General features: G+C 39.9%; 2 protein-coding genes across 2 annotated transcripts in view; one reads left to right on the top strand and one right to left on the bottom strand.

Annotated features, from left to right (window-relative positions):
• The first annotated feature begins 2503 nt into the window (after positions 1-2503).
• The window catches only part of LOC128715554 (uncharacterized), a 28315-nt gene continuing 3709 nt past the window's right edge, over positions 2504-27109 (top strand). Inside the window, exons 1-6 of the mRNA XM_053810460.1 lie at positions 2504-2578; positions 21526-21649; positions 24163-24248; positions 24396-24491; positions 24823-24885; positions 26300-26383. Of these exons, the coding sequence (XP_053666435.1) occupies positions 2504-2578; positions 21526-21649; positions 24163-24248; positions 24396-24491; positions 24823-24885; positions 26300-26383 (528 nt within the window). The remainder of the gene's footprint in view (positions 2579-21525; positions 21650-24162; positions 24249-24395; positions 24492-24822; positions 24886-26299; positions 26384-27109) is intronic.
• On the bottom strand, positions 17432-18424 carry LOC128715555 (serine protease SP24D-like). The gene is given in 4 exon segments (XM_053810461.1): positions 17432-17583; positions 17654-18026; positions 18088-18394; positions 18397-18424. Coding segments are annotated over 4 exon segments (858 nt in total). The 3' UTR covers positions 17432-17433.

The raw sequence follows: 27109 nt of genomic DNA on the forward strand, positions 1-27109 counted from the left end.
AATTGCATACGTCCTGAATGGCAATTCAGGTTTTTGGATACACATTACTCTTCGTACTTTAACACTTCGGAATCGTGCAGCTTCCCATCAAACGTAAGGTTTATGGTTAGAAGTTGTTGAACAACTCATTTTCAGTTTTGTTTATTATTTGGAAGAATGGCTGTCGAGGGAAACGGTACATGAGTTCGGTGTGGCACATCGTAAAAGTGAACCATTTTGAAGGATTTTTCAAGCACCTGAAGCAACTGGACGGAAGGGTGGATCTTTAAACTTTGCTAACGACCATTATGTTCAACCAAAGCTGGTGATTTTGTGAAGTGCCAAGTGAACCCACATGGGCGAAAACTGGTAAAAAGTTTTTTTTTTTCATTTTTATTTTGCATTCAATACCCGGAAGTGGCCAATATTCCACCGAAATGGTTTAGTCCTGTTGGACGAGATGCAACTAACCATGGTGTGGTTTTCGAATAGTACTGAGTGTCATAGAGAGGGTGTAAAATTTTTGAAATAGTCTATCCATTTAGCACATGAGACATAGGGTACTGCTGTAAAATAGTTTATACTTTCGGAAAATTGTCGTTCACTCGTTACGACAAAACGAAATGGTATAATTTTATGAACTAGGTTTGTCTTTATTCATCAGTGCTCGTTGTGGTCATTTTATTTAATTTGGTCTTTCTATCAATCTAAATCACCTATCCATTTTGGAGTTAAGAAGATTTAAAGCACCGTAAATGCTTTGTAATAACTTGGTACGGGTAATTGATTTGGTCAACTTCTGTTCTTTTTGAAACAGAGTGTACTTTATTTTGGTGAGCGAAGTTTTTTTTTTCAATTTACTTCAACACCAAGTAACGGATTATCCTATTTTTTGAATTATAATATTTTATTTAAACAAGTGTAAACTACAAATACAAGTGTAAACCTCTATCTACAGCTGTAAACTTCAAAAAAAAAGTGCGGAAGTCTGCTTGTGCTCTCTTTGGGTGTTACTTATCGACTCCTTTATTATATCTATCTTAAGCCCACTTACTCTAAACTTACAACTACAAACTTGATTCTACCACTAGTACCGCGGTCATTACGCATTTGTTACACAAGTGACTCTAGTACAATTTTCAATATACCACAACGACGTGTGACAAATTGTAAACGTGCGGGAGATAAACGAAGTGGACTAAACGGTCTTTGGTTACACCGGAAACTATTCGCAGTGTGGTAACAACATTTAATGCCACCTGATGTTTGGTAACCTCTATCGGTCGGAGTAAACCACATACCATACCGAATGCTCCGTATGGAGACAACAACATCGAGCGCGTTTGGACGTCGCAGTTCGTCGACAAATTTCGGAGCTACATGCCCAAACAGATCAGAAATCCCGAAGAAAATGTCTATGCTTTGCATGCAATGCCCCAATCGCTTGGTCAGTTTGATAACCAGATACAATCGTTAAGATACATAGCAGGGAACGGTTTATGACGATTTTGCTGCCACTTTCCTATGGCTTAACCCAAACCGTTAAGTAAATATAGAAAGCATATTGAAAAACGAATGAACTTTGTCTATTAGCCAGGGTTGGCATCTTCACGGACATAAGTCTTAAATTTTAATTCAAGATCAAAACACTTGCCAAATATTCTTAATAAGCTGCACTCTCCATTGGTAATAATTAAAGTTAACTCAAAATAATTATGTATCAATTATTTATTGGTTCGATTATGATGGCCAGAAGGCAGTTTACTCAAACCTTTAAACAATGCACTGGTAAATGTTGAAGCTTGACAAGACAAATGTTACTTATAAACTACAAAATTAGATAATAATTTGATAATTTTTTTTTGAAATGTTCGAATATTTTATTTTTTTATCTCTTTTTCTTTTTTCAGCTGAATCGATGCAACGAACGAAGTGTACCTCGACAGCGCTGGCACCCGCTGTTTAATATTTATAAAACACCCTGTGCACGGTTTCAAGATACTCTACACGAACACCTCCTTGCCATGGATACAGACGAATGGAAAAATCCACCGTGTGTTACGAAAATAAAAGTATTCGCACATCGAAGCGGAGGTTCGTTTCATGTCTATTGAATTCAGACGAACAGAGCAAGGCTTCGGTGCGTTTGTTTTAACTACCGCCAACCATCGCCAACGAAAACATCGGCAGCTTTTCTTCGGTACGGTTAAAGGTCAATCTCTACCTGGTCCGCCCCGGTGGGGTGCGCACAAACCGCACGCCCCAGCAAACGGCACGAGGAAATTCAATCTCACCGTTGCCGACAAACGAAAAAAGGAGTTTCAAAAACACAGGACTGCCAGCCGAGTGTATAAAACTAACCGATTGATGCGGTTTTTAAGTAAACAGCTTTAGATCGAGTGTGGTGTGGCTGCGTATGCGCACACACATACGTGTGTGTGTTTTATTGTTAGGAAATAAGGTGAAAAAGAAAGTCACAACACATTAGACGGTGTATTTGGTCGTACGTCGCAAACAAAACAAAATGGCCATACTGCATTCCTGCTGCTTGTGGCGAAGCGTTCGTCGAGGAAGTTTTGCGAGCGTCATCTACACATTGGTAAGTATTCGATTCGATAACAAAATTATTAAGTTAATAATTATAAAAAATATAGTGAATTATTTAGTGAAACTACAAGACGATAATCATAATTAAAGTTATGTTTTAACCCACTCGTCTAGTGATGTAAACAAGTTTATTGTTTTAATTGGAACGCCACATTTTACTACCGTCCATAATGCTAGGGCAAAAAATCAGTTCCATCAACTACGGACAGATAAGCCCCGTTCGGCTTGGGCGAATAAATCACTCCAAATCGATGAAACAGCCGGTCGATAAAGTTCTTTCCTTTCAAGGCTACAGCAAGCAAGAAGAAATTGATGACCAAAACCAAAAATGGTCAACCGCGACGATGCTGACATCGGTTGATGCGTTTATTAATAGCCATCAGCGTCCTAATTGCCCTCTAATAGCATTTGATCACGCAACGTGAACCGCCGGATGAAAACCGGTGGGGTAAAAAAGATGGGCGAGAACGTCGGTCGTGGTTACCGTTTAGCTGGAATCAGTCATCCTAGGTTGGAAACGAAGTCCTGAATGTAGTTGTAAGTCTGTACAGATGCTGTACATTGTGCGGGATCTGTAGCGAGTGGAAAAGAATCCATACGAAGGCGAACGCATATATCAAAGCTCATTCATTCGCCATTCAGGAGCTGGAGAAGAATTATTCTAATACAGACAATACCGTCGTTTCTTTTGAAGAAGTTATATTATTTAAAAAGGACGCAAGATCAAACAGAATGTCTTGGAGAAGATTTTCTGTTTTGTTGCACACGGTTCAAAGTCATCCGAATAGGAAGCTATGGTGTATTCGAAATGTTCCAAATTTTTATGAGTTGCTTCCAACGCTTCAAATTGTTTCCTTTCTATTTTTAGCCGAAAAAAGCGGCCGCTCCCCAAGTAGAAAGCTAAACGAAAATGACGCATCGAGGGTTGCAATAGATTAAAAATTATTTGATGACGTACGCCAGTATGATATCTGTGTTTGTGTTTGCCATACAGATCCTTGAAGAAAGTGGACATAAATTCACCCCAAAAACGTGTCTTAAAGCAAGTAAAATTGCCTAAATTTGTGGCCTTTTTTCTTGGGATTGTCGATATGTAGTCCGATCAAATATAAGATAAAATTAAACTAAAGGTTCATTGTTTTACAATACCCAACATTGCAACATTGGACACTTTCAATCAAGCTTCATTTGTGGTCATAATATCAATAAATAGCCTACCTTTAGGCGTTAATACAATTGATGCTCGTTACAATTCCTTTAATCCGTACACAATTGTTCCCGTGAATAAATCAACTTTATTTGTCATTAATTACCACTGATAAAGACACATTGTTCCGCTGCTTACAACGCCATTGATAATAATACGAACGAACGAGTTAATTACTTCACAACCCCCTTCAAACGGTTGGGACCATTAAAGAGATAAAAGATCAAATTAAATCAAATGTTACCGCTAAACTTCATACAACGGAACTGGTCAGAGTTTTTCTTTTTTCCCACGAGTATGGAACGGAATAGTAAAGGGAGTGAGGGAAAATTGTTTTTCACTGTACGACTTTGGATCAACCTGTTCGACCTCGTCGAGGGAAAAAAAGTCGCAAAAATCAATTAATCATTAATCAGTAGATCAGAATGAAAGAGGGATTTCTTCCTCGCTAACCAATTTCAGTATTGGCCTGGGAACACATTTTGCTGACCTCATTGGGGCCGAGCAGTTTGTATGTGGGTTTTATTTATTTCCTTTTTTTCTATAACGTAACAGAAGATTGGCACAGATTCCGCGTAAAACCGAATCAAGGACAGTAAATTTTATCCCGTATCAACGTTGTCACCCTCTGGTGCGGCCAGAATTACTGTAGAGAAAGAGATCCTCGTATAACCTTCAAGAACTGGTGATGGGGCAACCTGATTTTCCGGCAACCTACATTTTGCCATCCACCCGTAGGTCAATAGCAATGGGATTAGGAGACACATCCGTCCGAGTCCCGAAACTCGCTCGCTAAGTGGCCACACCATAATCCGGGACGTCCGGGGATGTGCCGGGTGCTTCCTAGCGGTAATTATTATCCGCCCGTCGAAATTGTGCCACTCGAGAGATTCGTTAGTGGAGCTAGTGATGGAGCAGTGAGTATCTCTCAGGATTTGGACCGGGGTATGACACATGGTATGTGGATTCTCGGAAAGATTAAATTGCAGCAACAGGAAAATGGACACGAAAAAGATCTTCAACCACCGCAAAAGGACACTCAGGTCCCACATCCGGATCTCGACACCCGCGTTTTGCGGGAGGATAAAAAATAAGCAGGCTGTTCATGCATGTTTTAGTGCAAACAGGGAGCGCATAGCCATTATTTCAACGGTGTCCTGTCGTTTTTTGGGGTGGACTTTGTTATTGTTTTTTTTTGTGTCTTTGATGCGAAGGTTCAGATTGTTAAGGTAGTTCAAGAGTCACCTCCTGTCCTGTATCGGGTGGTCGCGCGCTTCAAGTGCTATAGGAGAAGCACACGGAGTAAATCTGACATGCATTCAAATTACAGCACCCTGCTGGTCACACCCCATACTTCAAAACTAACTGCTGTGAACTACAAAAAGAAAAACAGGAAGTCTCTCGGTAATGGAATGCTTTGTTAACGTCGAGAGTGTACCCTTATTATTGCCGGCTACAGCGGGGTCCACACACAGCTTGACATCCCCATTCGGACCCGAGGAGTATGGACAGACTGTTCGACATACCCTCCCCCCTCCCCGGCACCACAGGGGTAACGATCCTGGAAACTGCTCTGACCAACAATGCAGCACGAATTCTTTCTCCGATCGTTCGCTGAATGGAAGCTTTCGAGCGAAAACATTTGCCACAATAGTGCAGGGAGCCGGGTATAAGCGGCACGCGGTGGTGGCGTGGGTGGAAATAATGGGGATCGGTTCACAAAAGGAATTTGCTTGCACGAACCGTGCTGCCAGTGGACAACAGTGAAGGTCATGTTTAACAATGGATAATGTTGCCATTATGCTGTCGTTATGGTGGAGATGAATATGAAAACTAATCCCATATATTGTACACGAATGCAGATTGTGCGTTTATAATAGTGTACTGGTGCAGTTGACATGCTGGATGGTGTAGGTTGTGATTTGCTCTTTTTCTTGTTCGGCCTGAATAAGTTTGTGTTGTCCTTTGTTGATGTCGGTTTTTAAGAAAAGGTTATTTATGTTTATAGTGCCTTTTTTTTGGTTTCATTTTTATTAGTATAGTACCATACAAAGCAGCTCAATATACATCTTTGATGTTTCATTGCGTAATTTGCTTTCTTTTCTAATGACACTCACTTCAAAAGAAACAATAGTAAAAGACGAATTTTAGAGACTCCTATGAACAAAACGTTAGGAGCAGGAGTTGGCAGTAGCTCATAATACAATACTTGTATATGTTCCCACCATAAATAAAGCATTTTCGCCACCAAGTGTACTCTAACCATCTATCTTGAAAAGGAAAGTAGGCCATTTCTCGGAATATTATTTGATATTATTCTTTCTGTTGGAATTATTTTCATGCTTTGAAATTGGTCCTGTCGTGTGACACCTTTAGCCCTTTAGGGACTCCTAAGAACAAAACGTTAGGAGTAGGAGTTTTCAGTAGCTCATAATACAATACTTGTACATGTTCCCACCATAAATAAAGCATTTTCGCCACCAAGTGTACTCTAACCAACTATCTTAAAAAGGAAAGTAGGCCATTTCTCGGAATATTATTTGATATTATTCTTTCCGTTGGAATTATTTTCATGCTGTAAAATGTAAGGTCCTGTCGTGTGAGACCAGCGCTGCTACCAAATACACCACCAAGCTGCCCTTGAAGCCATCTAAACTTATTCGAAATATAGTTCTACTAAATCGAAATAAAAGTTGGTAACGAGGGTTCCATTGAAAGTAACGAGAATAAAGAGAAGAATAATCTCTACCAGTGAATAATGAGTCCTAACTACATAAAGCTGTTTGACATTAAAATTTCAATTTAACCATTTCTTCTGCTTCGAATACCTTTGTAGTCTGATCAAGCCATACATTTAGCAAGTAAGGTATTACACACATTTTATCCAATCTCTTTAAATTCTTCGAACTACTCCGTGGCAAATGCAGAACGTACTCTAACTCTACGCTTGCATTTACTGTGCTATGATACATTCCTAACTGACACTTCATTCGCAACGAAACTACGTCGACTCAACGGCAACAGGATTACGCGCCTGGTGCCATCAAAACACTCTCCCCCGAAACGAACAAGTTACGGACGATGTGCTGCAGTGGTCTAATCCTTTCCCATCCCAAGTGCATTCTCCTTCCCGGCAGCATGTTTAGCCGTTCGTCGTACGCCACTTGACGCCCGGCGCTGTGGAACGGTGCAGATTCGTTGCAAAATGAGATGAGGTTTCGGGCGGTGATGTTCCATGAAAGTGCACCCGTAAACCATCATTGCTTCCCGGGGATTAACGATTTAATTACGCGAATCGTACGAATGACATGCGAGCGAAGAATAACGAGCAGCTGCTGATAGAGACATGCCAGCTAACAGGTCTGGCACGGTTGCCTGCGGCGAACCTGCTCGAATGAGCGTTCTTAGAGCGGAAGAGATATGATTCAATCATGAAGTAGAGAAATAATTATCCTGATAAGTAGTATGTGCATATCAACGAAGACAAATGGGAAGGAAAACATCACTATTTTTTTTAAATCTCTTAATTTTTTATTAGTTATTACCGAGTTTAAAATCGGACAACAACTTTAAAAGAAGTTGAATACGTATGTGGTTGAACTTGTCCTATTCCTTTACTGTAATAAGAGCGGCCACGCTCACCGACCCCAAACAAAGGTCACCCTAAGCATAAACACGTCAATCCCAATAGCACGTCCTCGTTCTCAATTATTATTCCCCTAATGGGATGGTCGGTCAATCCAGAGCAGCGCGCTCTCGACCACTGGCAACCTGTTGATCGCCTGTGCTGCTGGTGTGGAACTTCTCGGAATTCTCACACCTAACAAGACAATATCTCGCTGGTGCTAGCGGGAAAATTCGGTAACAATCTTGCAAGGCAATCATCTTCCTTCCACCGACAGATACATCCGGAAGATATGGGAACGAATGTCTATTTCCGGTTCGAACATCCGGCGTATCTGGTTTCGTGTCGTTATTTCCTTACACCCATCCGTATCACTTCTCGGCCTTCTCTTGATTCCTCGATGTGCAGTGGACGGACCGGGACGAATAATGCCACTGTACGTTAGGCAAGAACCAGTAGCAGTTGACAGAATCCATGTCGTTTATCTTGTTGACTAATGGCAGCATTCAAGTTCGATTCGATTTCTCGCTCCACCTACTACTACTGTGCCCATTGCCATTCTGACGCAGATGGTTGCTGTCACATGATTTCTGTACCGACTGACCGACCCGGCGCAGTGAAATTACGGACAGTACGGTGGTGTGGTGCGTGGTGTGGAATCGAATTCTCAGTAAAATAGGTTTGTTTACTTGCACCGTTGGGTAATTAGGACAATGGGAGTCTCGGTTGTCATAGATGGTGGATTTGGTGTTGTACTTGCTGGGTGCTTCGGAATATTGAAAATATTTCCGCCCTTTTGCAACTTCCCGGAATGATTGCAATATGTAACGTCAAGCACAAGACAGCTCACAGTACAGGAAGTAATATTTTGGATGGCATCAATTTGCTCAAAGTTATCATACACAATTGACATGGAGGGCGAAACAAGCACGTTAAGTTTTAATTGCTTTCAAAAACTTATGGCATTTATGAATGGAATAACGGACTGTGCAAGCTCCGGGCAGCAACACACCGGAACTTTGTGATTGTGTCTTGCGGCAGTTGCAACGTTATTGTATAAAAAAAAACATTTGTTCAATTGTTTTGCAGTTATAGACTTTGGGTTGTTCTTCAAAAAGTTAAAATATGCATACATGATTTTGTTGTTTTGATTCGATGCTTAGGCTTTAGTTGACAATTTTTTTTGTGGATTCCTATTATAATCTGTAATGATTTTAAAAGCGATGTGAGATATAAAGAAAACGGTGCAAATATGTCATATTTTTTAAATTGGAAACTAGTGATTCATTTCTTTTTTTTCACACAGAATATGTAAAATTATGTACTTATCACGAAAATTGACCAACATTTTACGTTCGTTCCATATTATGGGGCGGCCGATACACACGACACGACAGAACTGGCCCAAAATCCCATCCGAACCCATCCCCCGTACGCAGCACTGACCATCCTGCTATGGGTTAATATAGCTAAAGAAAGCAATGGTAAGCCTATAGATACCTCTTGAGTTTGTTGTGCCGATAAAGAAGAAAATTACGTTCGCCACGATTTCACGCAAATTATGAATATTTGAGACGGCATCGGCGTATTTGCACATCAGGCACCCCTTCAATGCATTTAACCAAGCGGAAACCATCTATTTGCATTTGATAACGACATTCTAATGCATTACCACAACCCGAACCAATTCTCGTTTGATGTTTTCTCCCTTTAAAGCACATTAATAATACTCATCAAAGCATTCTCCCTCTATTTGCTTGGCTTATGAAGAATGCTGCTTTCATATTCATTCATCCGGAAAGATGCAGGAAAATTGTATGCACTCATTAGTTGCACCGTATTGTTCGTATCGTTAATTGGTTCAATTAAATCGAAAACACTTCAACAGCTGGTGCTATCGCGGGAAGTGTAAAACAGCAGCAGAAGTGCCATTTTTTTCACCGCACATCAATGTGAGCCTGTAATTATATGCGTACGATACGCGAACAATAATGAATACTTTACTAGAATAATAATGAATACTGCGAACAATAATGAATAAAATAATTGCTTAACAAGAGGTACCACGAAGCACCCGTGGGTCGATAAGAATAGCCGGTTCGCAGCGGTGTGGCAGCATTTTGTGCTCGAGTACACGATCAGAACGTCTTTCTAATTTCTAATTGGATTAGCATAAGCTGTCGAATCGAATCATAGCTCACAGCTGCCCTCCCGGTGAGCAGGCGGAATTATTTCATCCGAATGCTAATGGCGTATCCAATGGGCATGTTGTGAAAACTGGACTAGATGTTCAGTACCGCCTGACCTTCACATGATGTCTATATTCAAATCAGTTTCTTCGTACGGCTAAGGTCGTTAGAGGAATGACTATTTGGGCGACTGCTCAAATGAGTGTGTAATAACAACAATATTATCACAGCATGTGCCGACGGACAGACAGATTTTTGTGTTCTTCTACTTTGATTATCAACATATTAGTAGGCTGTGTAGGTTGCGTTTTTGTAGCAGGAAAATCAGCCCTTACTACGTGGGAAGACTTTGGGTGCAATTTGGCACGGGTCACCTTTGTCTTTTATGGCTTAATGAACGTACAAATTTACAACAAACGAACAGAAATATAAAACCGAACTTAAAGCAGGATCGAAAAAATAGCTTACGATACATACATATTTCCTCACAGGAAAGAAAGGAATGAAGAATTATTACATGGAGGCGCCTAGTATCTGATGTGCGTGACTTGAATTGAGAAACATGCACTATGCAGGAAGTGTCGGAGATACACCTGGGGGGGGGGTCACGTTTTTCGAATTTCCGCCTATTCAGGTGTAATACCGTTTATACTTGAAACTTATAGAGTCGGCTTCACATGCCTTATGCGCCCTAATACACCCTTATTGGGCTTAACATAAACTTGGACGACATTTTGTTCAACAACGTCATTTCATCGGTATTTTTCCCGCTTATTCACCAGAATTTTGTACATTGAGCTCAATAGCCTTGAGATTTTGTTAAATCTAAAGATTATGTTATTGTGTGTGTGTGTTTTTAAACTACCTTTGGCTCCATAGGCAAATCGTTCTGAATATCACTAAAAATCATTCCAAATAGGAGTACGGAGACAAATCGGGCATTTTATAAAGGTTCGTCAATGACCATTTCACACATTTATAATACTGCTTAACATCTATAGTTAACGAAATGGTTAGAAATCAACCAATATGTTTGGTAGGATGTACATGGCGTAACCTATTATGAGCCATTACGAATAAATCATTTCCAACGAATTTCTAGTGAAATTCTTTCTCTGACACAATAGATCAATTGCAATGTATTTGTTCCCTTCCGGCCTTCAGGAAACATATATACCAATCCTGTTCGCTCAACCCACCTGCACCAGTGCCTTGGGATTTCTTTGGGGATTGATAAGCTTCCATCAAGCTTTCCCTTTTTTGCTGAGGCTATATTCGACATGTCTACGTCCCACGGGCGGGCTCTCGTTGGTGTGACACCCTTCTTTACCCTTCCCCCCGCCAGACCCACATTTCTCGATTGACACTGTCTGGCCTACTCTAGCAGCTTTTGTTGGTTCCGGAATCATAAAGAAAAAATGTGTACCAGCAAAAAAAACAAAATGCTTTCAAAACCAATCATTGTTTCAATGGGACCTTTCGTTTCGCCACACATGTGTTGGCATTATTACAATCACTGCAGTCTATCGTCTACCTCCATTGTTGATTCGATTGAGGTTGAATTTATTTATGGACCTGTCAATCCTTCTTGCCATACCTGCCGGATTATCGTTCGGGGTTTCTCCCAGGGCACCGACTGAATATCAACGACTCAACGATCGGCTGTGTTGGCACATAATTGATTTAGGTATGTTAGGCAAAGCATGAAAGGTTTCGTAGTTTTACAGCAATATCAGCAACGTAATTCAAAGGCCAAAAATTTGCTTCATCTCTTAAATGCTACCGAATAGGATTAACACCGTGGAACAAAAAAAAACTGTTTCTCCCTCTGTAACGAACAACAAACATGGGGATCATCATAAACAGCTCGTACACTGAAAGCTTTTTGTGATGTGGTTTGTTTTTTTCTGTTTTCACACCCTTCCGGCCCACCCATCTGCACTCCAAACAAAACCGCCCTTTGGTCCGCACCACTTAAGCCATGTCAATTGCAGGTTCGCCAATAAATGTATCGCCACATTGCAGAAATGATAAGATAAGTAATATGGCAACACTCCGGGCTTTGGAAACATGGTGGTGCTCGTTTTGCTTCCTTTCGCTGTTACTGCGCTCGACAAACTTATTCGATTACTGGGGATTTTTTGTTATTATTCTGCTCTTGTTTGTATCTGTATACAGTTCTTCATTTACGCTCACTGTTTCTGCCATTTCTTTTTTTTTCTTCATCAGCATCTGTGTATCATTATGCGCCAGGGTGGTAAAGTAAATTACAGAATAAAGTTTAAATGTTTTGTTTTTGCTTTGCTTTGCATACATCTCCCATCAGCACCTGTTGATGGCATTGGGTTTGGCGGAGGTGATTCGAACTTATTCTCGAAACAAACATTAAACGCAGTTGACTCTTTTTAATTGATTACAGGTACGCAGTGTGATAAAGAAACGGATGTAATTAAAGTGAGAAAGTTTTGACATACACCAAGAATAAAATAAGCAATTAAGCGATAGGACAGTACGGTTTATAAATGCCTCTGAATTAAAATCCTTGATCCTTGTTAGGTCCTATCCAAGAAAATATTGTACAAAACTAACATAAACCTATTATTATTGAATCATTTTCTTTTCAATTACAAGCAATGGCATGATAAAATAATTCAAAACGATGAAATAGATTCAGCTTAATAGACAGCGGTCTTCGCTTTTCCCGCAAACCACAACACAATTTTAAGCATCCAATCAAACATGGTCAACAGTATCAAAACGCGCCCAACAACAAACGTTCGCATTTTGCGCTAACTTCATTACTCTTTCAAGTGCTGTGAACATGGTTCGAATTGCCGGAAAGGAAATATAATATAATGTCGACATCAGGCCTGTTTATCTCCACACGGCAAGTTGCCGAGAGAGAGAGAGAGAAATAAAATGAAAATAGGAAATGTTTGAAAAGAAAACGCGCCCGGATCAGTGTCGCAAAATGATGGGACATTCGTGTTTTTTTTTTGTTCACTTGTGCTCCACGTTATCGAAAGTGGATACGTCGAACTGGTTGGGTTGGGTTTTGTGGAGGCAAACGAGAAGAATGGAAGCGTCAAATACGCACCATTTGCATAAAGTAGATAGGAAAAGTTTAAGTCGGTGGATTTTCTTCTCACCGCACCGAAGCGGTGAGGATTATGTGTCCTTCTGATCTCTACTCAAATTCATAACAAGCCGCGTTTAAAAAGGGGGAAATTATGTTAGGCTCGCCGGTGCACAGATTCTGAGCAGATAGGCACAATAGTTCTCTAATTCTAAGGATCTACTTAAGGTTCAACCGAGTGTTAATTGAAATACATGTTAAGCACTGTGTAAGACGAGGATTAGTTTGGCATGCGTTACAGTTACCGAACGAATTGACTGTGACGAAGCCGTGACAAGAGCCGTTTGGTGTCTTGTGGTTCTTATGTTAAATACAACTTGGAAATGGTTTTTGAGAGAATTAGCATAATTTATTGGTTATGAGAACAAATTTAGAAGTTAAAGTAGAATCATCAAACCGAAAACATAACCAAAGTTGGTTATGAATTGCTGCTTAAATTGGCATTATTTGCGCTAAGTTTCCTGTAGTATTGAAAGGGATCATGATGGAAACACTGAATAATTATTAGATATCTATATTTATTGGTGGACTTGGACATGTTTTTTTGGATACTCAAACGAAAATAGTAACATTAAGCTGAATGAACATGAACTGAATCTAAAAACGTCTTTTCAGTTTAGAGAATAGTATTAAATTTAAATTCCATTAACAGTTTACTGGACAGTTTGTTACATCTTACAGGCCCAAAACATTTGAAACTTTAAATTTCTTTGATGGCAATGATGATGTTGAAACCCTCGAGATCATCAAGTCAAAACATGGACATAGACGTAATGTAAAGAAAGATGAGCGCACCTTTCCAGTTTTCTGGACACTAGTATGTGTGATGGTATCAAACGCGTAATATCAAGAAGGAAACTTTCAGTCAAACCATCAGTAAAAAGCGATAAAACTGACATTATATGGAAGTCATAAAGCTCTAGTAGTCAGTTCGACAACTTAGACTAGGACACTGTCCAAAGCTGCTGTAAACGTCTCAGTCTTCTAGTCATCTATCAATAGGTAAAGTGTTCTACAACCTATAGAATACTGATATATAAAGAGGAGTCGTTTGTTGAATTGGTAGGCATAGAATATCAGACCTTTATAGAATTATAGAACTATAGGCATAGAATTAGAATAGAATTAGAATTAGACCATAGACCTTTTTATTTGTAAATATTGCATACACGAATCTAAATTCCTGTTATTGGATGGCAAGTAATCTTTCGTTTTTATACAACTTTCAAAAGATTCTTTCATCCAGTTTATACTTTTCGTGCAAGTAAAAACGTCTACCTTACTGACTGAAACATCACTCTATTTATCCTCGATCAAGAATAAATTCACGTCACAATATTCCATTATTGGAAGCTGCTTCGAAGCTCACTATTATGGACCAATATTAAATCTCTTATCCGTTAGCTTCTAAACTCCTATATTTTTTTAATAATTTCATGACATCCACCAGCACAATTTGTATAAATCATAATATTAATAATTTCCTGCTTACACCAAATTGTGTCCTTCCATTTTGAATCTTACTGGCTTATGCTTTAGATTATGTTTTCAATAGCTCACTTATAAAAAGGCTAAAGTAGCATTGCCTAACGAAACGATACTTTGTCAGCCATCCATTGAGTGATAACTCAAGATCATCCTCCAATTGATTTGAGTATCTGCGTCAACAATCGTTCAACCAAAAAATAAACCCTCCCGCTTCATCTGGTCGATATGGCCACCTTTTTCCCATACCTGCCCAGAATGGTCATCTGTTTTTGCATACGAAACCACCCATGGCCGTATGAACACCAGCAGTAAGGTTTACTGCTCGCATGACCTAGCGTAGCGTAGGTCCAAGGTTCTGTTTGGCGATATTCATGCCCGTTTGATGTCCTATGCTGTGTGTTGCGAACAGTAGCAGGCGGGTACGGTTCCGGGTTGATTTTTCCCAATGCCGGCCGGTCCGGGCCACTTGTATGTGAACGCGTAGTAAACAGGCGCCGGCAGTTTCATTCATTCGTGCGCTGATCCGTAAAGCATAACAACGTAAGCAATAAATTGTGTTTGATGATATTTTCATGCTCTTCCAAAGGAGATTTTTTGTTTGTTTGTTAGTTCCATGCTCTATCATTCTCAGCGCACATGCACACATTGAGCACCATTATCGTTTGACCGGCCCCGTTCAATGATCGGTCCTCGTGCCATATAATCTGTGCGTTTCGTGGAAATCAGGAAATCGATGCCATATTTTTTTTTTACTACAAGGCAAAACTCGACCGCATTTATTTTAGGACTTCCGGAAAAAAGTTCCTCTTTAATTTGCAAAGCGTCTCCTCAACGCAAGACACATCACCGTTACATAATTCCTCATCAATCACCAAAACAAACCGGCATGCTTAGTAATCGACGGCATGGAAAAGTAGATATCGGGATGTGCGAATTTTCGGCCTGCCGAAGCCGATGTGTTTAAAGCACAACTAACAGAGCGGCCGTCAGCTCGGGAAAGTGAACTGACGTTCTGATCTTGCCGTTGAGTCAATAGCATTAAAGATCTCTTTTCGTGCGGGTGAAGCAATGGTGCAGGAAAGTGCCATAAATAAAGACTCCTCGAGCAAGTCAACACATAAACTTTCCTACGTTTCTATCTGACACACAGAGACCTCCAAAATTCATCTTTTCTCCGGGGGTCCTTACCGGTCCCACTACTCTCAGCATCGCCTTTGCATTTCTTTCGTTCGCTTCTCCACAGCTCGTTTGCCTGTTTATCATTTGTTTATGTGAACTTGATTATATCTAGCGTGGCAAACGAAGCAAAATTAATCTTTCCGTGCGTGAACGTGCTTTCTTCGGTGAACCGAGTCGCATTCGCGTGTGAAGGGTGATTTGTGGCAACGGTACCACTACACTGTACTGACGATATGAAGCGTTACCACGGCTGGCTGGTAAGCTTATTATGCTGCTCTTGTGGCAAAAGTAACCGTACTCGATCTCGGAAGTACAGTTACACATCTGTTTGCATTGTTAGAAACCCACGCATAGCCTAAAGCTACCGCAAGCTGCCAGCTTTTGATGCTAATCGTTGAGCCCTAAAAAGACTTCTTGTAAATATAAACAGAGCGTAAATGGATAAGGCGTCTTGGAACGTAGATTTGGTTGCTGCTTTTGGAAAAAAAACCCCATTTCTTCTTATAATACCGTTATATTTACCTTTTTGATTAGCTCCATTGAGTTTTTTTTAGATTGTTTTCCAGTATATTCGTCGAGATACTTATAAAGTTATTCAATTTATAAACACTAAGCAAACATACATTTCGTTATTCAACGCTGACGAACATGAAATAATAAACTCAAAATTAACTGCCCCTCTGTCTCTCTCTCTCTAACTCTTGGGGCGACACGGAGGAGTATTGGTAAAGGCGCGGCTCTTCACACGACAGGGACGGTCCAAAATCCCATCCGGACCCATCCTCTGTACGCAAGATTGACTATCTGGCTACAGAGTAAATAAAGTCAAAGAAAGTCAGGAATGGCAGGCCTAGACTTCTTGAGGTTGTTGTGCTGATAAAAAAAGGAGAAGAAACTCGAAACAACACATTTAACCTAGGCTCACAAATCCGACGGTTGCCCCTTGTTTCTTTTCTTCTTTTTGGTGTAATGTTCTTTCTGGTCATATCTACCATGTAGTTATGATTTACTAAACATATCATGTGTGACACACGTGACTGCTGAGAGCGTGCAAACAGATTAGATTTGATGAAACATGGGATGACCTCCGTAAGCTCAAGCCATGTAAGTCAACGTAAGACGAAGTTGACAGGAATAAGTTTATCACGAAGTTTGCGTTTGAACTGAAACAATTTTAACATTTTGTTAACAGCTAACAGTATTGAAATAATGTTAAAAAATAACAGTTCAGAGTTGAATTTAGAAAAAAAAAAATATTTGGATATTTTTAGATATTTGATGTAATATTAAACAATAAAATATTTTAGACCAAATTTTAAGGGATTAACTAAAGTATAGCAGGTTGTACACATATCGAAATTATAATGACTTTTTTTTATTTCATAAAGAGTACGATATTTTGCGTTAAGACGAGCATCCAAATTCCTACGGATTGTCAATTTTTTTTGCATTATTTTTAAATGTGAACTTTTGTATACAGACAGTATTTGATGTCGTTGAGTTTTGTATTACCAATCCTATAAATATGTTCAAATATTATTATAAATTCCCAATAACCCACTACGAAGCACAGAAACAATGTCTATATCAACACGAACCTTGGGCTAAGAACGCACTGTACGAATCTTAAGAACCTCAAAAGAAGTTATCATGGTAAGCGATTTGTTTTAAGCGCTTACTAAGCATACAAGTCAAAAGTTCGAATAGATAAATACAACCCATTCATGTCTCTTCAACGTTTAATGCAAAAAAAAAATCCATACCCCTGTTTATTCACATGTTGAATAGCTAAAATTGTCAGTCATCAGCCAAGCACCCAACATTGCAAGAATTGTACCAAACATGTCCACGCGCGTGCAGCTTGCAAACAACCATTATTCGTTACAATTATTTTCCGGCCCACATTCGCAAACAGACGTCACGCGGGCAAGTGAATAAATATTTTCCCATCACATTTGTTTTTGCCCCGCCCGCTGTCTGCTTCGCTTTGCAAATCAGCACAGCGCAACGCCCCGCGGCATGACTAATAGCGGCGCATCGTCGATTGAATCCAGGGTACAAAGTCGGACACCTTCGCGTAGCCGTCGGGGCTGCTAGAGCCACAGTAGTTGATGATAAAGTTAGCAACACCAACGAGCTGATTGTTCAGCACGGCCGGACCACCAGAATCACCCTGCGAGTGAGAAGAAAGGATGAGACTGTTCGCTACTTCCTCTTGGGAAGATAGAAAGAAATCAGCTTACATTGCAGGCACCATTATTAACCGGTGAGGTAAAGCAGATGAGTCCGCTCGAAATACCGGTAGCTGCACGGCACTGTTGATCCGGGATAACGGTGGCGCGATTGTATCGAAGCTGTGTTGATGTGGGACCACCTTGATATATACGGCCCCAGCCAGAGATAACGATCTCGCTGCCCGCTGGTACATTGGTCGTTCGCAGGGTGATCGGACGGATATAGGTCGAACTGGGCAGTGACTGCTGCAGCTGCAATAGTGCCACATCGTTCTGGAAGTTACCGTACCGTTCGTGGGGTATCACTCGCGCCACAGCACGTCGTACTCCACCGTTCAAGCTAACAGAGCCAGCCAACACAACGATCGCAGATGCTGGAACACTGTTCGAACGGGGGTGGTTAGTAACAAGAATGCGCTAGTAGCAAGATCACTCGCACTTACAGAGCTCCACCATTATAAACACAGTGGGCCGCCGTCAGTACCCAGCGACTGTCGATCAGCGATCCTCCACAGGTCAGTGCGTTCGATCGGAGCAATGCGACCTGATGGGGGAACTGTCCTTCCGCTGCCACTGATCCACCCACGATGCGCGCCCCCATGTAGAACGGGCGTCTTACAGAATTAGTCGGTAGAATGTCATTCTGCTCACTGAGGTGAAAGCGTACACCGGACGCCACAGCTAGACATGCTAGCAACACCATCACCACACACCTTGCACTACTGTTGATGGTCATTTTTTTTGCGTCTAGTTCAGTTCCACCGGAAGACTAATTTCCATCCCGTGTTGTGAAGGCTTATTTAAGCGGAAGCAAACCATCGGGTGGCACTTATCGGGCGTCTTGTCCGTCTTCCGTCGAGTGGACGCAAGTCATCAATGCCATCTCTCGCTCTCCCATCGCTACAGTACGAGCGGAAACGGTGGGCCACTCTACTGGGCACACTTTATCTATAACACGCGTCTTGGCGCGTCCAGATTGTATTGGGATGACCGGTTGGCACAGTGGGATGATTGGGTGGGTGACTGGTGGACAGAATGTGAAACCGTTTCAGTGTGCGTCCTAGCAGATTGCATTCACGAACAGAACAAAGGCACTTGAGTGAAGAAGAAGGCTCATTAAAAAGGCAGACATTTACATCGTTCTTTGGGGGAGTTTCAATGGGTTATAAATCATTGATGGCCAATAGCAAGAAGAGCTAAACTCAAGGTAGACAATTTACCCTATGGACAAGGTTTATGTTGTGGTTCGTGTTTTAAATAGTCACTAACCCATTTGGAGTGTAACAGCTGTTAAAAAGATTAAAGTACGAACTATAGATTTCGTCTACACTCTTGATGGCTAAATAAAGAACTGTCTATTTATTTTTATCTTTTCGCATAATAAGCTTGGAAAGCATATGATTTGGTGTGCTGCACCAAAAAAAAAAAACAGAACATCAGTCAATCTTTTAATGGCAAACGAGAATTACTAATTTTGCCCAGTTAACTAATCAGTCCGTTCTACCTACGTAGTTTAAAATAAAGTTCGTAACTCCACCTTAGGTGAATTACGCTGAAGTCGAATCACGGTACCAGAAGATTTCGTCTAAGCACAGTAATTAAAAGCTTACCCTTTTGCACAGCTGTTGCTATAAAATTATGAATAATCAATTAATTGGCCCGTTCAGAGCATTTGTATCTACTAGACATCTAACTAGACAGCTCTTTGTGCAAAGTACAATCATAGTAAAGTAATAAATTTTTAACTAAATAATGCACACTGTTAAAGTTTTGTTTATTATTTCCTTACAGAAACCCAACTAAAGTGCATATAGTTCTACATAAATCATCAGCTTCTGTATGAAAGTGACATTCTGTTTTCACAGTGACATTATATCAACTCATTATAAATATATTAATTCATTATGATATAAAAAGAAGAATCATAGAAAAATGAGACAAATCATGGAAATAATTTTATAATTGTCTTTAGTGAAAAGTTCAATGCATTGATTTTACAAGGAATATACAATTACTAGGTTATTCCCCCACGGGCAACATCAGCACAGTAACATTGAACAATTGAAACCAATCAACATGTGGCAAAACACATTTACCTTTGGTACACGGAATTGCAGTACGATAAAATGTAATCTGAAGAGCCATCGCAATTGAATTTATCAGATATCAATCGTCGATCGTGTTTCATTTCACTTTTCCACATTGTAAACTCACGTCACTGTTTACCTTACACTCGACGTAGCTACATGCCTTATGTGTAGCACAGCGAAAGCCCATAGTGCGATCGAGCCGGCTGGTCCGGACATTCGCAACGTATGCAAATACTTTCAAGCCTAACGATAAGATACCGAAACTATGGGGCAGTACACAGATGACAATACTCTCTTGTACTTAACACCTTAACATAACCCTTCCCCATCCGCGTATCGGGTGTGATAAGATAAGCTACCGTCTCTATCTGAAACCGAGAGGCATATCGGCTGGAAGAATAATTGGGAAATTAAAGCGAAAATATTCTCCGCCCAGCACAACGACCTAAACCTTGGACGGAGTGCCTACGAACTCCTCATAAAACCCCAAGATGGCAAGGTCCCCCCTCATCAGCAGGGTCAGGATAAACAAAGAGTCACCCATCATCGTGCCATTTGCCGGAAAGGTCGAAGTACGTCACGCTGTGTTTTCTGTTTGACTTAACGCCTTTCCTCCGAAGACTCGATGTTGCACGCTTATCTGGTTGCTCCAGTTTGTCTTTCGGCTACCTGACAACTTCTTGGCGATGGTAGGGAAGAAAAAAAACCAACCTCAGAACGTTAAGCTTTTTCTGGGAAGATATTAAAATCTATACACACAGATGCACACACGGGCGGGTCTCCGTGGGGGTATACAGGTACGAGTGTAGATTGTAAAACCGAACAGCAAAACAGAGAGAGCAGTAAAAGCATTTATTTCTACGTACCGGGTTACGGAAGGTAGACAGCGAAGAACGCGCAGAAATTAAGTTTAATTATGTTTGGGATTTAACGGAAGCACTCGGGAATGAAAGTATGAAGAATTCGGAACTGCCGCCCACCACTGACAAACCTTTTCACATTTAATCCTCTTTGATAAAATGTTCGAAAAAAAGGCATCCATAAACCCGAAAATAATTGTGCTAATAAATTTACCGATAGGGCAGTGCACGAAGAGAACCAAAAGCGGAGAAAACTTTCCACCGTTGCTGTTCAATATTGTCTTGGGAGCTACGGGTTGCTTAAAAGCGCTCCCCTTGGCTGGCAAAACATGATGGCTAATTTTGGGAAGACGCGTTTTGTATACACAAGGTTCCAAATTTCCGAAAAGCAGCGAAATTGATAAGCCACAGGCGAGTTCCATTTTCCAATAAATACTGGTTTGGCTTTGGCACATTCTTTCGGCGGCTCCAGCCTCGTAATTGGAGATGATTAGACAAACCAGCGGTACCGGGATGTGCCGAACGTTTGACTTTATGCTAATGGTTTCACTACGCAAAGGGAATTTCATTCGAGAAGCACATTTTTTTTCTTTGGAAAAAGCATTCCAATGAAACTGATTAAGCAGGATTGGATCAGCGGCAAGGGCATGAAGCTTACATCAAAACGGATTGCAAACAAATAGGCAATTAAAATTCGCCCATAAACTAATTGCATTTCTGCGGGTTTTGTGGCCGCCCTTCATTATGTGTCGTACCTTTCAATTGATTTATTTATATGCGATATTAATAAATTTGAACAATTTCCCCCCCCCCCCCCCCCCCCCCACTCATTCGGCTCATACATAGGCAAAAGAAAACCGTTCACATCCACACTCAATTCACGCGCCATTTTATTTGGTTTGTGCTTTTTTTGATGGAATTTTACTTGCAGATTTATTTCAGCATATCCTGCATAACGATGTCGCTGTTTCTGCACGAGGAACGCCGGTATCTGCGGGGCGAGGTCGACAAACCGATCGGGGAAAGCTTCCTGGAACGAGACACCATCTCGGGCGGTACGTATGCAAAGTTATGCAGGGATTACCGGTCGCTGCATGGCGTTCTATTTTTTTTGTCCTTTACCAGTAGAATTCTTTGTTTTTTAATGGTTGTTTAGCGACGCAATGTGTATGAATAAACTGTGTGACGCTAAGGTTGAAAGATAAAAAAGTTCATCAAAAGGAAATTTCTTTAATTCTATTTCCATTTTTTTTTGTGTTTTTGTACCGCATCGCAAGCATTGGCTGGATTCGTGTGTAGGTTTAAATAATTTCTTGAACAGTGCTTTGGGCGACAATAAGTCCAATGTTAATTGAAATTTGTTCTGTATGAATTGAACTTAAATTTATATCAATTAAATACAATTTAAACATTTCCACATTATTGACGTATTTTATCAGAAAAATGGCTTTAAACATAACAAAACAACATTATTTTGGCCCTCTAGTTTTTTTACGGACACACATCGACTAAATAATTACTTATTTTCATAAGTTATTGACTGATTAACTCAATACTTTACTCCATTTTAATAATGCATTTCAATACTTCGTTGCATTTTCTACACCTACAATCATTTGAAAAAAATAATTTTGTTGTGCTGTTGACCAAATTTTTCATTATTTCGTTTTCGAGCTCCGAAACCGCTACTTTTAGTTCAACAACATGAACAAACTGTTTGTTATTCGCATATATTCTCCTCATTATTTGATTTTTAAATCAGTACTTCACGCTGGTCTATCCAATAGATTTAGTTTCATATCTTTTAACCACATTTTTGTGGCCGATTTTTTTTAGAAAAGCGATCATACTCATACTTAACACTGCACGAGGCTCATTTGCGTTTAATGAGCTTTCCAGTAAGTGTGAAAGTTTTCTTTTTATCGGTTTTTCACATATTTCATCCTTCCAATCACGTGTGCCTCCAACATCGTCGTGCTTGTCACTGGGTGTTTTCCCTCTCGGGAGGTGATTACAAAAACTCCAGGAACTGCAGCCAATCCATCTTTTATCTTATAAATAAAAACAACCACATACCCACGAACACCAAACACTGCGACACTCCGTCAAATTGAATCGTCAATTAGCTTATGAAAAATGCATTTCAACAGCCACATCCACAGGAACTGTCACCCGGAACCGTCTGTTTGAAACGGGATGTCCTTACCAACAAGCGGACGGATGAAAAAAGGAGATACCCATCAGCATCTTGTTAATTTTCCAATCATCCTTATCGCTTTTTTTTCATGATTACCACTGCACTCAAATCCTGTGCAGCGCATCAAAAATCAACACAGCACATTTTCACATTCGGCACGCTCGGGTGCTTGTTGCATGGTACAAACCATTTACAATTGAGAGGCTTCATCTTCAAACGGATAATTGCCATTGCATAATTAATGCAGTTACATGTCCGGGTTCCGAGCGGACATGGTTATAATTGTGCCGCTCCAGAATATTCGACAGTTTGAAATTCAAACGGATGATGCAGATCATTTCCTTTTGAATGAAGGTAGCTGCAGAGAACTTTTACCATGGTAATGGTATTTTCTGCAGCTGCCGGAGAAAAGCAGTGATGAATTATCGTACCCATCAACACTGTAGTCTGCATCTGCAACAAAGCATTGAAAATGCAATCAACTGATTGATATTTCAAGGCCAACAGCAAGAAAAAAATATACCTGACAGAGCTTACGAAAATTTTTAAAACGTATGGTTTGAAATATTCATAATGAAGGACCCGATAAATACAGTTTGGTTCATTTTTTTCCGTATCCAAACTGAAACGATACAGTTTCCGTTGCGATGTGAAGCGTAACCATACTGTTTTTTTTACAATCATCAATTTTAACGTTTGGATTAAACCATTACAAACAGTAAAAGCAAATAAAGCGCATCGAAGCGTGTTGGTAAAGCTTATTGTAATTATTGAAGTTGATTGAGCAAAGCATAAAAACGAGGCTTCTCCACCAGTGAGCGAATTCCATACGTTCGGGATTCCCCTTTTCAGACAAAGCATTGCCACCGAAAAATGGAAACACTCAAGCGAGAAGAGTAAACAACAGTTGCAGCCTGTTGAATGTGGTGGATAGGTTTTCCTTTTTCCTTCCGTTTATTTGGTTTTTATTTTTCAAAGAAAACCCTTCGATCGGAAACTATTCAAACAAAAGCATTTTTCCAGTCCAAATTCCAAGAACGCAGCCATTTAACCATCTGCTGTGCTGCTGCTGGTATGTTTATTCTTTCATCCGGTGTCCATTGCCCGGAAGAAGCCCCAGCGCCTTTCGAAAGCTTGCCAAAACACGTTTATTACCTTTTCCAAGTATTCATCACTATCATCGATCGGTATAGACGTGTAATGCTACTCAGCTTCTTTCATGCATGCTACTTTCTTTTGTCTTCCTATTGATGCTTTACGGCAACTTTATTTGCAACAAACGGTTATCAAACATTGTTAAATAATGCTACACTTTGCCCCTGAAATCAAACACTTCTTTATAGCCATTTCGTAAATAATCTCTCGTTCTAGTGACGGTCAAATTTAATGTGCTGCTGCTCGTCTTCGCCACCCTGGGAGTGCTTTCGTCCGTGCTCGTTTTAATCGGATTAAAAATGGTACGAATCAACAAGCGCACCTTTTTCTAGCCATTTTATGTATTTTTTTTTTTATTCCGTTTGTAAACATTCGGTTTGTTCTATTGCTGCCTTGCCTTTAAACGGATTGTTTTTAACCATATTTTTCTATTACGCTCTCGTTCGCAGAACAACCGTGGCCTTCTGTTGCCATGGATTGGGGTCATGATAGCGGATCTGTTGGTGGAGTGTGCACATTTTGTCTATCTTATTGCCATAGAAACGGTACGGTAAAGGGTGTTTCATTATATTAATGAGCAATAAAAAATAAATCTTGTAACAGCAGGGATCGACCTCACTAATTGACGAACGACCGCTTTCATGTGCACTATAGAAGAGTGGGACAAGCTGACCAAATCGCTGCCAAAATTAGTTAAAAATAATAGAATAATAAGTAATTACTTAAACAAGCAAGATAACTATTTTTTTCCAAATATTCGAACTAGTTATGAAATATAAATTTGATTTGTTGCAAGGAAATCATAACAAATGTTCTCTACAAATACCGCACAATTTAAGATGATTATTCTAATATTTTGTGTTGTATATTTTGCAGCTTAAATTTGAACCATTAACGGCAATGCTGTTTACCATTGATTTTTTCATCATGTGTCTTAATGTAAGTATTAGTAAGAAATTTAATGATTAATTCATTGACAGATTGACAAGAAAAACCTATTCCTAATCGTTAAGGCTTGTGGTGCTTATGTTGCCAAAATTATTAATGGATTATAAAGAGATTGTTAACACTGTTTAAAGCGTTTTTATTTATTTCATAAGGTACGATCGGGGCCGTATTGCTCCTGCTTAAAGTTTGAACATATTAAAGCAATACTTTTCCCAAAATTATATCAGTTAACGATGCACGATACAACGATGACAGCTGCCTGAGAGATTTTCTAGTCGAATTGTTCATTAAAATGTCAAATACTCTGCGCCCCTGATAGTTTACCATTTAAAAAAAATATTTAAAACATTTTAAAAGCACATTTCCAAGTTTGTAAAACATTATAAAAAATATTATACAGAGAGTGACATTTTTCAAGGAGCTTTGCAAAGGAATTTTCCATTGAGACGTCAAGTACTAGGCGCCTCCATAGATTGTTATCTTGTTTACTATCTTTACCAGCGCATTTTTATGTTTGATAATTTCTTCAAACCTTTGAAGACACTCAACAATAAAACAACATTTTAAGGGAGGAAAATAAAAATAGTTTTAATTTTAGGGAAGCTTTTCATTAGTTGAATATTTATTGATTCGTCGAATACTAAGCAAATACATAGGTTTATAATTATATCTTTACCTTTATCAATTATAAGCACATATTAGCGAAACAATATTGAAATGTTTTCTTAAAACTGTAACGTATTTTAATTACATTCACAACATTTGTCCTTTTTTTTGTCCCATGAATTTTTACCAACAAAGGGGCCGCCAGGTAGTTCAAGTTTGTCAAGCTGAAGAAATGTTCTTCTTTAGCGGGTTTGTAAATTAAACAACCAAAAGAAATGTATTGTTACCTATAGAGATAGTTGAACCACTAGGGTAAAGTTTGTAATCAGCACCAATACAGCAATGGTGAAAACTACCAACCTAAACCAGATAGTTGAAAGCCATCTTAAAAGAACCCCTTAAAACTAATTAAATTTTATAAATAGCTCGTACTCACTAACCGCGTTAGAATCAGTTCAAAGCAAATCGAAAATTGGATAATTGCTGCTATAGGCAACAGTAAATCTCTACCGAATGGTAAAACCCCAATGCAGACATTCTGTTTCTGCTCATAGAAATTCAGCTTCCTCATTCTCCTCCCGGGGGAAGATGGAAACATGCTAACCGTAGCATGATTGCCGTTCAGAAATGCTAATTTCTTTTCCCACAATACTGTCAGGTCCAGTAAACTATACCGACATAAACAACTGCCACAAACCTTTAGCGCACTAATCAATTCACAGATCCCATTTTCTGCATCCGCATGTCCCGGTACGAACTTCTCATGTTCCCGTAACCGTTTGCGTTCCTTGTTTTGCAGATTTACTGTTTGCTGTGCGTGATATCGCAGTACCAGGAATATAAAGCAGGGCGCGGACAGGCCGATGACGATTCGTACACTTGCGTAAGTATCTCCTGCAGCATCATCCTTATAACCGCCTTTTCCACTAAATCCCTTCCAGATGGATACCGGGGAGAAAGGGACAGGGCGAAAATCTTGTACGATTGCTATCGGATACTATCCGTCGATCTGAAGCGAGCCAGTTAATTACATTTCGAAACGATACGACGTAACGACTATCATTCCCACGAGCACTTAATTATTCCGTTTGACATCGATTTGACATCTTTAACGGTTAACGGCTATGTATTGATTCTAAGAAACGTGAGCACTACCTTGACGTATATTTGATCGAATATACTTAAAACCAAACAAACAACACATCTGTTTAAAGCAAACCAGACATCTTCGGGGTACCTAGTGTCGTGAAGGATTTTTCTAACCAATTTACCTTATTAAAATCCATCCGCGTAAATCTTTCCAGTCGGAATGGAAACGTTTTGGCAAGATTAAATAATATACAACACCTTCCCATGTATTCGTGCATAGTTTGTTCACTAAAACCCTAACACACCTTCCCGAAACCTGCAACACCTGCCTCCACACTCTCTTGCACAACTTCCGGTTTCCCCGGTTGGTCCACGGTTTCGTACCAACCATATTCCTTGGCGACCAACCAATAATTCATAGCTTCCGCAGTAACACCGACGATCCCAAAAAACCGACCGAAATGTTCAAACCCATTAATCATAATGTGAACAAATAAATTCTGAGGTTTTCAGTACCGAC

The sequence above is a fragment of the Anopheles marshallii genome, chromosome 3 (assembly GCF_943734725.1).
Source record: "Anopheles marshallii chromosome 3, idAnoMarsDA_429_01, whole genome shotgun sequence".
Taxonomy (NCBI): Eukaryota; Metazoa; Arthropoda; class Insecta; order Diptera; family Culicidae; genus Anopheles; species Anopheles marshallii.